Source organism: Salvelinus sp. IW2-2015, unplaced genomic scaffold, assembly GCF_002910315.2.
Source record: "Salvelinus sp. IW2-2015 unplaced genomic scaffold, ASM291031v2 Un_scaffold1525, whole genome shotgun sequence".
In the NCBI taxonomy this organism is placed as follows: Eukaryota; Metazoa; Chordata; class Actinopteri; order Salmoniformes; family Salmonidae; genus Salvelinus; species Salvelinus sp. IW2-2015.
In genome coordinates, this window is record NW_019942964.1 from 116,841 (window position 1) to 131,998 (window position 15,158).

General features: G+C 43.8%; 1 protein-coding gene across 1 annotated transcript in view; it reads right to left on the minus strand.

The window, feature by feature from the left end:
* Positions 1-14,431, minus strand: part of LOC139024456 (probable phospholipid-transporting ATPase IM) — a 67,319-nt gene extending 52,888 nt beyond the window's left edge. Inside the window, 6 exon segments of the mRNA XM_070439261.1 lie at positions 2,969-3,067; positions 14,038-14,097; positions 14,099-14,131; positions 14,133-14,156; positions 14,274-14,330; positions 14,417-14,431. Coding sequence (XP_070295362.1) covers positions 2,969-3,067; positions 14,038-14,097; positions 14,099-14,131; positions 14,133-14,156; positions 14,274-14,330; positions 14,417-14,431 — 288 coding nt within the window.
* Between the last annotated feature and the right edge of the window lie 727 nt (positions 14,432-15,158).

Below are 15,158 nucleotides of genomic sequence, written 5' to 3' on the forward strand. Positions count from 1 at the left end.
AGACATCAAAACTATGAAATAACACATATGGAATCATGTAGTAACCAAAAAAGTGTTAAACAAATCAAAACACATGTTATTTGGGATTCTTCTAAGTAGCCACCCTTTGCCTTGATGACAGCTTTGCACACTCTTGGTATTCTCTCAACCAGCTTCACGTAGTCACCTGGAATGCATGTCAATTAACAGGTGTGTATTGTTAAAGTTAATTTGTGGAATTTCTTTCCTTCTTAATGCGTTTGAGCCAGTCAGTTGTGTTGTGACAAGGTAGGGGTGGTATACAGAAGATAGCCCTATTTGGTAAAAGACCAAGTCCATATTATGGCAAGAAACGCTCAAATAAGCAAAGCAAAATGCCAGTCCATCATTACTTCATCACATGAAGGTCAGCATCCTGAAAAGTTCAAGAACTTTTAAAGTTTCTTTCAATTGCAGTCGCAAAAACCATCAATCGCTATGATACTGGCTCTCATGAGGACCGCCACAGGAAAGGAAGACCCAGAGTTACCTCTGTTGCAGAGGATAAGCTCATTAGTTACCAGCTTTAGAAATTGCAGCCCAAATAAACGCTTCAGAGTTCAAGTAACAGACACATCACAACATCAACTGTTCAGAGGAGACTGCGTGAATCAGGCCTTCATGGTCGAATTGCTGCAAAGAAACCACTACTAAAGGACACCAATAAGAAGAAGAGACTTGCTTCGGCCAAGAAACCCGAGCAATGGACATTAGACCGGTGGAAATCTGTCCTTTGGTCTGATGAGTCCAATTTGAGATATTTGGTTCCAACCGCTGTGTCTTTGTGATGCAGAGTAGGTGAACGGATGATCTCTGCACGTGTGCTTCCCACCGTGAAGCATGGAGGAGGAGGTGTGATGGTGTGGGGGTGCACCGATGGTGACACTGTCAGTGATTATTTTAGAATTCAAGGCACACTTAACCAGCATGTTAAACACAACATTCTGCAGCGATACGCCATCCCATCTGGTTTGCACTTAGTGGGACTATAATTTGTTTTTCACAGGACAATGACCCAACACACCCTCCAGGCTGTGTAAGGGCTATTTGACCAAGAAGGAGAGTGCTGCATCAGATGACCTGGCCTCCACAATCACCCGACCTCAACCCAATTGAGATGGTTTGGGATGAGTTGGACCACAGAGTGAAGGAAAAGCAGCCATCAAGTGCTCAGCATATGTGGGAACTCCTTCAAGACTGTTGGAAGACTCATCTCATTGGAAGACTCATTTATTGAAGACTCATCTCTTCAGTAGGTCCTATGATTGAGTGCAGTCTGGCCAGGAGTGTGAAGGTGAACGGAAAGACAGTGGAGCAATGAACCGCCCTTGCTGTCTCTGATGGGCCGGTTCCCCTCTCTCCACTGGGATTCTCTGCCTCTAACCCTATTACAGGGGCTGAGTCACTGGCTTACTGGTGCTCTTCCATGCCGTCCCTAGGAGGGGTGCGTCACTTGAGTGGGTTGAGTCACTGACGTGATCTTCCTGTCTGGGTTGGCGCCTCCCCCTTGGGTTGTGCCGTGGCGGAGATCTTTGTGGGCTATACTCAGCCTTGTCCAAGGATGGTAAGTTGGTGGTTGAAGATATCCCTCTAGTGGTGTGGGGGCTGTGCTTTGGCAAAGTGGGTGGGGTTTATCCTGCCTGTTTGGCCCTGTCCGGGTTTCGTCGAATGGGGCCACAGTGTCTCCCGACCCCTCCAGTCTCAGACTCCAGTATTTATGCTGCAGTAGTTTATGTGTCGGGTCTGTTATATCTGGAGTATTTCTCCTGTCTATCCAGTGTCCTGTGTGAATTTAAGTATGCTCTCTCTAAATCTCTCTCTCTTTCTTTCTTTCTTTCTTTCTCTCTCTAGGAGGACCTGAGCCCTAGGACCATGCCTCAGGACTACATGGCCTGATGACTCCTTGCTGTCCCCAGTCCACCTGGCCATGCTGCTGTTCCAGTTTCAACTGTTCTGCCTGTGGCTATGGAACCCTGACCTGTTCACCGACGTGCTACCTGTCCCAGACCTGCTGTTTTCAACTCTCTAGAGACAGCAGGAGCGGTAGAGATACACTGAATGATCGGCCATGAAAAGCCAACTGACATTTACTCCTGAGGTGCTGACCTGTTGCACCCTCGACAACCACTGTGATTATTATGAATTGTCCCTGCTGGTCATCTATGAACATTTGAACATCTTGGCCATGTTCTGTTTAATCTCCACCCGGCACGGCCAGAAGAGGACTGGCCACCCCTCATAGCCTGGTTCCTCTCTAGGTTTCTTCTTAGGTTCTGGCCTGTCTAGGGATTTTCCTAGCCACGTGCTTCTCACCTGCATTGCTTGCTGTTGGGGTTTTAGGTCGGGTTTCTGTACAGCACTTTGAGATATCAGCTGATGTAAGAAGGGCTTTATAAATACATTTGATTTGATTTGATTTGGAAAGCATTCCATGTGAAGCTGGTTGAGAGAATGCCAAGAGTGTGCAAAGCTGTCATCAAGGCAAAGGGTGGCTATTTGAAGAATCTAAAATCTAAAATATATTTTGATTTGTTTAACACTTTTTTTGGTTACTGCATGATTCCATATGTGTTTTTTCATAGTTTTGATGTCTTCACTGTTATTTCTACAATGTAGAAAAATAGTAAAAAATAAAGAAAAACCCTTTTGATGATGGGTGGCACGTAGCTTAGCATTTAAGAGCATTGGGCCAGTAACTGAAAGGTTGCTGGTTTGAACCCCGAGTTGCTAGGTGAAAAATCTACCGATGTGCCCTTGAGCAAGGCACCTAACCCTAATTGCTCCTGTAAGTCGTTCTGGATAAGAGCGTCTACTAAATGACTAAAATGTAAATCAAACGAGTTAACTGTACTGCTTTTTTCTTGGCTGTATATCAGTTTTGAATCATCAAATTAATGAAATAATTCATTCAATCCCTCAATCAATCAATAAGACGGGACAGTTAACTCACATAGTCGTCAGTGGCGTCTTTAACTGCAGTGATCACCAGCACCATGACCAGAGGCACGGTGGTAGTGACCCAGGACAGGGAGGAGATCTCAGGGATTAACTATAAATAGGAGAACACAGAGCCATTTATTTAACATCATACGTAGCTATGTAAACCCTTAGCACAGACTGTATTGACTGTGTTGCATGTGGAACTTACACCCCTACATATTAGTGGATTCCTCTTCAAGTGAGTGGATTCCTCTTCAATGAGTCGATTCGTCTTCAAGTGAGTGGATTCCTCTTCAAGTGAGTCGATTCGTCTTCAAATGAGTGGATTCCTCTTCAAGTGAGTGGATTCCTCTTCAAGTGAGTGGATTCCTCTTCAAGTGAGTCGATTCGTCTTCAAGTGAGTGGATTCCTCTTCAAGTGAGTCGATTCGTCTTCAAATGAGTGGATCCTCTTCAAGTGAGTGGATTCCTCTTCAAGTGAGTCGATTCGTCTTCAAATGAGTGGATTCTCTTCAAGTGAGTCGATTCGTCTTCAAATTAGTCGATTCCTCTTCAAGTGAGTCGATTCGTCTTCAAATTAGTCGATTCCTCTTCAAATTAGTCGATTCCTCTTCAAATTAGTGGATTTGGCTATTTCAGCCACACCCGTTGCTGACAGGTGTGTAAAATCAAGCACATAGCCATGCAATCTCCATCGACAAACATTGGCAGTAGAATGGTCTTACTGAAGAGCTCAGTGACTTTCAACGTGGCACCGTCATAGGATGACACATTTTCAACAAGTCAGTTCGTCAATTTTCTGCCCTGCTGAGCTGCCCTGGTCAACTGTAAGTGCTGTTATTGTGAAGTGGAAACATCTAGGAGCAACAAGTGCTGAAGCGTGTACGGCGTAAAAATTGTCTGTCCTCGGTTGCAACACTCACTACAGAGTTCCAAACTGCCTCTGGAAGCAACTTCAGCACAAGAACTGTTCATCGGGAGCTTCATGAAATGTGTTTCCATGGCCGAGCAGCCGCACACGAGCCTAAGATCACCATGCGCAATGCCAAGTGTCGGCTGGAGTGGTGTAAAGCTCGCCGCCAACGGACTCTGGAGCAGTGGAAACACGTTCTCTGGAGTGATGAATCACGCTTCACCATCTGGCAGTCCGACGGACAAATCTGGGTTTGGCAGATGCCAGGAGAACGTCACCTGCCCGAATGCATAGTGCCAACTGTAAAGTTTGGTGGAGGAAGAATAATGGTCTGGGGCTGTTTTTCATGGTTCGGGCTAGCCCCTTAGTTCCAGTGAAGGCTTGACAGCATGACAATTCCCCGGTGCACAAATTGAGGTCCATACAGAAATGGTTTGTAGAGATCGGTGTGGAAGAACTTGATTGGCCTGCAGAGAGCCCTGATCTCAACCCCATCGAACACCTTTGGGATGAATTGGAACGCAGACTGCGAGCCAGGCCTAATCGCCCAACATCGTGCCCGACCTCACTAATGCTCTTGTGGCTCTCGCAGCAATGTTCCAACATCTAGTGGAAAGCCTTCCGAGAAGAGTGGAGGCTGTTATAGCAGCAAAGCGGGGCCCAACTCCATATTAATGACTCCATATGAATCACCATAATTTTCGAATGAGATGTTAGAGGAGTATGTTTTGGTGAAGGACCATTGCTAGGCAACAATCCGACGCGAGTTCAGGAGAGGAGACCAACAGTTTGAACTTGCTACTTACTTTGCTAGCTCAACTAAATTACAGTTTGCCAATTCTGTGGTGAAATATGAACTACTAGCCACGAGACCCCAATCAACCGTGAGGACGGCGAGGGATTTCCTTGTGTTTTGTTTCTCTGTCTGAGAAAGCATTTCTTCAGACTGGCTAACTAGCTAACTTTCCCTTTTCACCGGCACTCAGTCAGAGGCGGGTGCGATAACGTTACTGTGAGAGAATCTTAACGTCTTCATCTTGTGAGTGGGACTGGGATCGTTTCATTGAAACTGTGTTGTCATTTGTTTTTTTCTGCAGTGGCAAGATAGCTATGTGAATCGAATTGCCATAGCAACTATACATTTACGCGCCTCCCGCACAACCCCTTCTGTCACGCGCCAGTCAAGTTTGGAACGGATTCCTTGACTCGGACCCTGACTTTATTTGGGACTGAGCATTTTGTCTTGTTTATTTTTATTGTGTTGAAGGATATCCACATTTAAAGTATCTATCTAGCTATGGTGCTCTGTATTAAACCAGGGTACCAGGTCCTTACTAAGGTAGGATGTATATACTGTATCGGTGATTGATTTAGTGATACCAAGGGGTTGATAATAGTTGTTGGTTTATAACATGTGTTCAACTTGGTTTCTTATTGAAACTAAATTGATATACTTTGAGTTGAGTAATATTCCTAACTTTACTTTGTTTTTGTTTATTTGTAAGTCAAACATTTTTATTTATTTATTTTATTTCACCTTTATTTCACCAGGTAAGCTAGTTAGAGAACAAGTTCTCATTTACAACTGCGACCATACCCTAATAGACACCCTAATAGGGCAGTTGGCTGGTGGCATTGTCTAATAGACACATTTCCCACCACTTAATCATGTCACAATTAACTTTTACCAGTTGAAAATAAATAATCAAATAAAATAAAATTGTATTGGTCACATACACATGGTTAACAGATGTTATTGTGAGTGTAGCAAACGGTTGTGTTTTAAACTCAGCAAAAAAAGAAACGACCCTTTTTCAGGACCCTGTCTTTTAAAGATAATTCATAAAAAATCCAAATAACTTCACAGATCTTCATTGTAAAAGGTTTAAACACTGTTTCCAATGCTTGTTCAATGAACCATAAACAATTAATGAACATGCACCTGTGGAACGATCGTTAGACACTAACAGCTTACAGACGGTAGGCAATGAAGGTCACAGTTATGAAAACTTAGGACACTAAAGGGCCTTTCTACTGACTCTGAAAAACATATCTAACAATTCCACAACTACCTAATGCACACAAATGTAAGTAAGGGATGGAATCAGAATATAGACACCAATCTAAGACTTTTTTGGTATTACAACTTTCTGAAATATTGTATTAAAATATGCAAATTAGGAGATATCTCATTAAATACAGTATGTGCATATTTGCATATACCGCAAATACATTTTTCTGTCACCTGGATGAAGTCTGCCTAAATATTTTGGTTTCATTTTGTTCAAGGAAAAATCCACCCAAAAGCTATCTTTTGGTATTTGTTTCATTAGTCCATTGTTGATTATAGTCCCAACATGTTTTTGCAATGCAGCGATCAAGTTTTCAAGATGTAATTTTTAAAAATACAGAAATCTGGCTCATATTTATTTATTCTTTATTTAATTAGGCAAGTCAGTTAAGAACAATTCTTATTTACAATGACGGCCTACCCCGGCCAAACCTAACGACGCCCTATGGTTCTGCCACCAATCACAGCTGGCTGTGATACAGCCTGGAATCGACCAGGATCTGTAGTGCGCCTCTTGCACTGAGACGCAGTGCCTTAGACGCTGCGCCACTCGGGAGCTTGTATATGCTTAATGCATTTTGTATTGCATGTGAGTCCCCCCCCCACGTCCCCCCTTTTAGCTCTCAGAACAGCCTCTCAAGTCGCGGGGGATTTGGCTATTTCAGCCACACCCGTTGCTGACAGGTGTGTAAAATCAAGCACATAGCCATGCAATCTCCATCGACAAACATTGGCAGTAGAATGGTCTTACTGAAGAGCTCAGTGACTTTCAACGTGGCACCGTCATAGGATGACACATTTTCAACAAGTCAGTTCGTCAATTTTCTGCCCTGCTAGAGCTGCCCRGGTCAACTGTAAGTGCTGTTATTGTGAAGTGGAAACATCTAGGAGCAACAAGTGCTGAAGCGTGTARGGCGTAAAAATTGTCTGTCCTCGGTTGCAACACTCACTACCGAGTTCCAAACTGCCTCTGGAAGAAACTTCAGCACAAGAACTGTTCATCGGGAGCTTCATGAAATGTGTTTCCATGGCCGAGCAGCCGCGCACACAAGCATAAGATCACCATGCGCAATGCCAAGTGTCGGCTGGAGTGGTGTAAAGCTCGCCGCCAACGGACTCTGGAGCAGTGGAAACACGTTCTCTGGAGTGATGAATCACGCTTCACCATCTGGCAGTCCGACGGACAAATCTGGGTTTGGCAGATGCCAGGAGAACGCTACCTGCCCGAATGCATAGTGCCAACTGTAAAGTTTGGTGGAGGAAGAATAATGGTCTGGGGCTGTTTTTCATGGTTCGGGCTAGGCCCCTTAGTTCCAGTGAAGGCTTGACAGCATGACAATTCCCCGGTGCACAAATTGAGGTCCATACAGAAATGGTTTGTAGAGATCGGTGTGGAAGAACTTGATTGGCCTGCAGAGAGCCCTGATCTCAACCCCATCGAACACCTTTGGGATGAATTGGAACGCAGACTGCGAGCCAGGCCTAATCGCCCAACATCAGTGCCCATGACCTCACTAATGCTACTGTGGCTCTCCGCAAGAATGTTCCAACATCTAGTGGACAGCCTTCCAGAAGACTGGAGGCTGTTTATAGCAGCAAAAGCTGGGGCCCAACCCATATTAATGCTCCATATATCTATCGAATGGAGATGTTAGAACCGGAAGTATGTTTTGGTGAAGGACACATTGCTAGGCAACTAATCCGACGCGAAGTTCAGGAGAGGAGACCCAACAGTTTGAAACTGTGCTAACTGTACTTCTGCTAGGCTGCAACTTAACTTAGACAGTTTTGCCAATTTCGTGCGTGAAATAGTGAAACCTACTTCAGCACACGAGACCCTAGTCAATAACCGGTGAGGACGGCTGAGGGATTTCCTTGTGTTTTGTTTCTCTGTCTGATAAAGCATTTCTTAGACTGGCTAACTAGCTACACTTCCCCTTTTCACCCGGCACTCAGTCAGAGGCGGGTGCGGATAACGTTACTTGTGAGAGAATCTTAACGTCTTCATCTTGTGAGTGGGACTGGGATCGTTTCATGAACATGTGTTTGTCATTGTTTTTTTCTGCAGTGGCAAGATAGCTATGTGGAATCGAATTGCCATAGCAACTATACATTTTACGCGCCTCCCGCACAACCCCTTCCTGTCACGCGCCAGTCAAGTTTGGAACGGATTCCTTGACTCAGACCTCGACTTTATTTGGGACTGAGCATTTGTCTTGTTATTTTTTATTGTGTTGAAGGATATCCACATTTAAAGTCTCTATCTAGCCTATGGTGCTCTGTATAAACCAGGGTACCAGTGTCTTACTAAGGGTAGGATTATTAACTGTATCGGTATTGATTTAGTGATGACCAAGGGGTTGATAATAGTTGTTGGTTTATAACATGTGTTCAACTTGAGTTTCTTATTGAAACATAATTGATATACTTTGAGTTGTAATAATTCCTAACTTTACTTTGTTTTGTTTATTTTGTAAGTCAAACATTTTTATTATTTATTTTTTTACTTTCACCTTTATTTCACCAGGTAAGCTAGTTGAGGAACAAGTTCTCATTTACAACTGCGACCATACCCTAATAGACACCCTAAATGGGCAGTATGGCTGGTGGCATTGTCAATATAGACACATTTCCCACCACTTAATCATGTACCAATTAACTTGTTACCAGTTGAAAATAAATGATAATAAAATTAAAAAATTGTATTGGTCACATACACATGGTTAACAGATGTTATTGTGAGTGTAGCAAACGGTTGTGTTTCTAACTCAGCAAAAAAAGAAAGCCCCTTTGTCAGGACCCCTGTCTTTTTAAAAGATAATTCATAAAAATCCAAATAACTTTCACAGATCTTCATTGTAAAAGGTTAAACACTGTTTCCATGCTTGTTCAATGAACATAAAACATTAATGAACATGCACCTGTGGACGATCGTTAGAACATAACAGCTTACAGACGGTTAGGCAATGAAGGTCACAGTTATGAAAACTTAGAGCACTAAAGAGGCCTTTCTACTGACTCTGAAAACATATCTAACAATTCCACAACTACCTAATGCACACAAATGTAAGTAAGGGATGGAATCAAAAATATAGACACCAATCTAAGATCTTTTTGGTATTACAACTTTCTGAAATATTGTATTTAAAATTGCAAAATAGGAGATATTTCATAAATAGAGTATGTGCATATTTGCATATACCGCAAATAAATTTTTCTGTACACTGGATGAAGTCTGCCTAAATATTTTGGTTTCATTTTGTTCAAGGAAAAATCCACCCAAAAGCTATCTTTGGTATTTGTTTCATTAGTCCATTGTTGATTATAGTCCCAAAACATGTTTTGCAATGCAGCGATATCAGTTTTCAAGATGTAATTTTTAAAATACAGAAATCTGGCTCATATTTTTATTCTTTACTTAATTAGGCAAGTCAGTTTAAGAACAAATTCTATTTACATGACGGCCTACCCCGGCCAAACCCTAACGACGCCCTATGGTTCTGCCACCCAATCACAGCTGGCTTGTGATAAGCCCTGGAATCGAACCAGGATCTGTAGTGGCGCCTCTTGCACTGAGACGGCAGTGCCTTTAGACCGCGCTGCGCCACTCGGGACTTGTATGATGCTTAATGCATTTTGTATACTTGAGTCCCCCCCCCCGTCCCCCTTTTAGCTCTCAGAACAGCCTCAAGTCGTCGGGGCGAGGGACTCTAACAAGGTGTCGAAAGCGTTACCCCATGTTGTTGCGCCCATGTTGACTCCACTCCTCCCACAGTTGTGTCAAGTTGGCTGGATGTCCCTTTGGTTGTGGACCATTCTTGATGCACACAAGAAAACTGTTGCGCGTGAAAAACCAGCAGCGTTGCAGTCTCTTGACACAAACCGGTGTCCTGGCACACTTCTACCACATACTCAGTTCAAAGGCACTTAAATATTTTGTCTTGCCCATTCACCCTCTGAATGGCACACATACACCATCCATGTCTCAAGGCTTAAAAATAGTCATTTAACCTGTCTCCTCCCCTTCATCTACACTGATTGAAGTGGATTTAACAGGTGACATCGATAAGGGATCATAGCTTTCAACTGTCCAGTCTATGTCATGGAAATGTTTTATACACTCAGTGTATAGTCCGTTTGAAACATTCTCTATGAAATGTCATTTAAATTATGTATGACTACATGTAGTGAGTTTTGAAATTATGATTTATATATCCATTTGAATGTGGTTAAATTCTGAAATGTTGATGACGGTAGTATGATAAACAAAAGAAAATAGAACGGTTTTGACATACCCCAAATCAAAAATTGTATATTTATTTTTATTCTACCGTTCTTTTACCAGGTAAGTTGACTGAGAACACGTTCTCATTTGCAGCAACGACCTGGGAATAGTTACAGGGGAGAGGAGGGGGATGAATGAGCCAATTGTAAACTGGGGATTATTAGGTGACCGTGATGGTAGAGGGCCAGATTGGGAATTTAGCCAGGACACCGGGGTTAACACCCTACTCTTACGATAAGTGCCATGGATCTTTAATGACCTCAGAGAGTCAGGACACCCGTTTAAACGTCCATATCCGAAAGACGGCACCCTACACAGAGCAGTGTCCCAATCACTGCCCTGGGGCATGGGGATCTTTGTTTAGACCAGAGGAAAGAGTGCCTCCTACTGGCCTCCAGCACCACTTCCCAGCAGCACCTGGTCTCCCATCCCAGGGACTGACCAGGACCAACCCTGCTTAGCTTCAGAAGCAAGCCAGCAGTGGTATGCAGGGTGGTATAATTTGCCAAAATAGTTTCATTATCAGCCTGTGGTGCCTCGCCTTAAAGGAACAGTTGACTGTGTCGTTTCATATACTGTGGAGTCATGTTATATTTAATCATAAGGTCAGAAGAAGTGTGGTATTGTCTGATATACCAAAGCTTTCAGCCAATCAGAATCCAGGACTCAAACTGCCCGGTTAATAATTCCTTATAGGTAGACCATATATTCTTAAGGGGTACATTACCTACTAGGGGGAGGCACTCCACACAGTCCACACACTCAATTCCACAGGCTGCCTTTTTACAGACCACATCGTCTAATTGTACTGTACTGTACATGTAACCGATGTGAAATAGCTAGCTAGTTAGCGGTGGTGCGCGCTAATAGCGTTTCAAATCGGTGACTTCACTCGCTTTGAGACCTTGAAGTAGTGGTTCCCCTTGCTCTGCAAGGGCCGCGGCCGGGGCGAGGGTCCCTGGTTCGCGCCCGGGGCGAGGGGACGGACAAAAGTTATACTGTTACATACACACCTAGATACTAGGTCCAAACCCATGAACTCAGGTCCCTTGACATTACACATTTTTTAACGTTACAGACTTTTTCTAAAATTTACATTTAAGTCATTTAGCAGACGCTCTTATCCAGAGCGACTTAAAATGGATTAAATTGTTTTTTTCCCCTCATCAATCTACACACAATACCCCACAATACCCCAACCTGCAAAAACAGGTTTTTAGAAATCTTTGCAAATGTATTAAAAATAAAAAACTGAAATATTCTATTTACATAAGTATTCAGARCCTTTACTCTGTACTTTGTTGAAGCCCCTCTGGCAGCGATTAAAGCCTCAAGACTTCTTGGGTATGACGCTACAAACTTGGCACACCTGTATTTGGGMAGTTTCTCCCATTCTTCTCTACAGATCCTCTCAAGCTCTGTCAGGTTGGKTGGGGAGCGTTGCTGCACAGCTATTTTCAGGTCTCTCCAGAGATGTTCGATCGGATTCAAGTCAAGGCTTTGGCTAGGCCCCTCAAGGACATTCAGAGTCTTGTCCCGAAGCCACTRCTGCGTTGTCTTGGCTGTGTGCTTAGGGTCATTGTCCTGTTGGAAGGTGAACCTTCTCCCCAGTCTGAGGTCCTGAGCACTGTGGAGCAGGTTTTCATTGAGGATCTCTCTGTACTTTGTTCCGTTCATCTTTGCCTTGATCCTGACTAGTCTCCCAGTCCCTGCCGCTGGATTGGCTTCATCAGACCAGAGAATCTTGTTTCTCATGGTCTGAAATTCTTTAGGTGACTTTTGGCAAACTCCAAGCTGGCGTCCCTCCCTGACCAAGGCCCTTCTCCCCTGATTTCTCAGTTTGGCCGGGCGGCCAATTCTAGGATGAGTCTTGGTGGTTCCAGACGTCTCCCATTTAAYAATGATGGAGGCCACTGTGTTCTTGGTGACCTTCAACACTGCAGAATTTTTTTGGTACCCTTCCCCAGATCTGTGCCTCGACACAATCCTGTCTCGGAGCTCTACGGACAATTCCTTTTGACCTCATGGCTTGGTTTTTGCTCAAACATGCACTGTCAACTGTGGGCCCTTAAGTAGACAGGTGTGTGCCTTTCCAAATCATGTCCAATCAATTGAATTTACCACAGGTGGACTCCAATCAAGTTGTAGAAACATCTCAAGGATGATCAATGGAAACAGGATGCACCTGAGCTCAATTTTGAGTCTCATTGCAAAGGGTCTGAATACTTATGTAAATAAGGTATTTCTGTTTTGTGTGTAGATCGCTGAGGGGGGAATTTTTTAATCAATTTTAGAGTAAGGCTGTAACGGAACAAAATGTGGAAAAATCAAGGCGTCTGAAAACTTTCCGAAGGCAATGTACACTGGGAAACTGTCAACAATGAGGCACTGTATACTGGGAGAACTGTCACAATGAGGCACTGTAATACTGGAAACCTGTCAACAACGATACACTGTAACTGGAGAACTGTCAACAAGAGGCACTGTACACTGGGAGAACTGTCAACAACGACACTGTACACTGGGAGAACTGTCAACAACGAGGCACTGTAACTGGGAAACCTGTCAACAACGATACACTGTACACTGGGAGAACTGTCAACAACGATACACTGTACACTGGAGAACTGTCAACAACGATACACTGTACACTGGGAACTGTCAACAACGATACACTGTACCTGGGAACCTGTCAACACCGAAACATCTGTACACTGGGAGAACTGTCAAAACGAGGCACTGTATACTGGGAGAACTGTCAACAACGATACACTGTACACTGGGAGAACTGTCACAACGATACACTGTACACTGGGAGAACTGTCAACAACGATACACTGTACACGGGAGAACTGTCAACAACGATACACTGTACACTGGGAAACCTGTCAACAACGATACACTGTACACTGGAGAACTGTCAACAACGAGGCACTGTACACTGGGAGAACTGTCAACAACGATACACTGTACACTGGAAGAACTGTCAACAATGAGCACTGTACACTGGGAAACCTGTCAACAACGATACCTGTACACTGGAGAACTGTCAACAATGAGGCACTGTACACTGGGAAACCTGTCAACAACGTACACTGTATACTGGGAGAACTGTCAACAATGAGGCACTGTACACTGGAAACCTGTCAACACGATACACTGTAAGGGAGAAGTCAACAATGAGGTACTGTACACTGGGAACCTGTCACAACGATACACTGTACACTGGGAGAACTGTCAACAATGAGGACTGTACCTGGGAAACCTGTCAACAACGATACACTGTACACTGGGAGAACTGTCAACAATGAGGCACTGTATACTGGGAAACTGTCAACAACGATATACTGTACTACTGGGACAACTGTCAACAATGAGGAACTGTACACTGGAGAACTGTCACAACGATACATCGTACACTGGGAGAACTGTCAACAATGACTGTACTGTACACTGGGAAACTGTCAAAACGATACACTGTACACTGGAGAACTGTCAACAACGATACACTGTACACTGGAGAACTGTCCAATGAGAGTGTATACACTGGAGAACTGTCTCAATGATACACTTGAAATACAGACTAACATACATTTAACATGTTTAAACGGAATGGGCTTAGATTTGTCAGATCATTTATGAAAGACATTGAATTTACGTAGTTGGAGATCTTATTTCACCATATAAATCTTTCAGTTGCATCCTATTTGTGATTTCATTTCATTTCTCTGGACTCTCTGTATAAAGCATGTAATAAGTTCATAGAATCTGTACAAGCACTCTATGTCCGCACTATGATGTGGAAATTGACGTACCTGTAGTATAACAGCACTAGGAAGTATGCATTAGCAGCTCTCTGGAACTGCTCGAACCAGATTGATGGGCAGGAAGTGGAAGACATTGTATCTTGCAGGTTTTGATGCGATTGTCCTTTTTGGGGTGGGGGGTGGGGGTGGGGGGGGCGCAAATGTAGAATGGTTAATATCATCTACATCATGACAGTGTCATTGATACACGGTGATAACATGTGCTTTGTGTCTCACTTACAGCATAGGGGAACTTTTCATTGTAGTCCCTGTCATGGGTCTCACGTGTCGCTCTCCTCTAGATGAAAACAGTATAGAGTATATGACAATGACAACCACAGTATATTAGCCGATTGTAGGACTCGACTTAGAATGTTTACATACTTTTTTGTTATACATTGAATTATAGAATGTTGAGAATTGACACTGGAAGTCTGTAAGGCTAACAATATATAACCACTGATTGTATCCAAGACAGTACAACACCGTTTCTTCCCACCAAGCATAACCCCTTTAGGCACCACCCTCACCCTCACACACCCACCCCACCTCACTCCTCACCACCCTCACACCACCACCAACACAACTCCCACCAACAACAACTCCACCACCAACACCACTCCACCACAACCACAACTCCACCACACACAACTCCAACCAACAAAAACTCCCCACCAACAACATACAACCAACTCCACACCACCAACAACTCCACCCCACCAACAACACCACCAACCAACAAACAACAACTCCACCACCACCCCAACTCACCACAGCAACACTCCACACCCACCGAACAACTCCACCACCAACCAACAACAACTCACACAACAACAACTCCCCCACCCAACAACAACTCCACCAACATCACACCCACCACCAACAACAACCTCCACACAACAACAACACACAACTCCACAACAACACAACACCAACGACAACTCCACCACCACAACTCACCACAACCACCAACACACCACACAACTCCACCAACACAGACCTACCAACATCCACCACAACAACACAACAACTCCACACCAACAACTCCACCACCACCAACAACTCCACCAACACAAACTCCACACCACCACAAATCCACCACCAAACAACTCACCAACTCCACCAC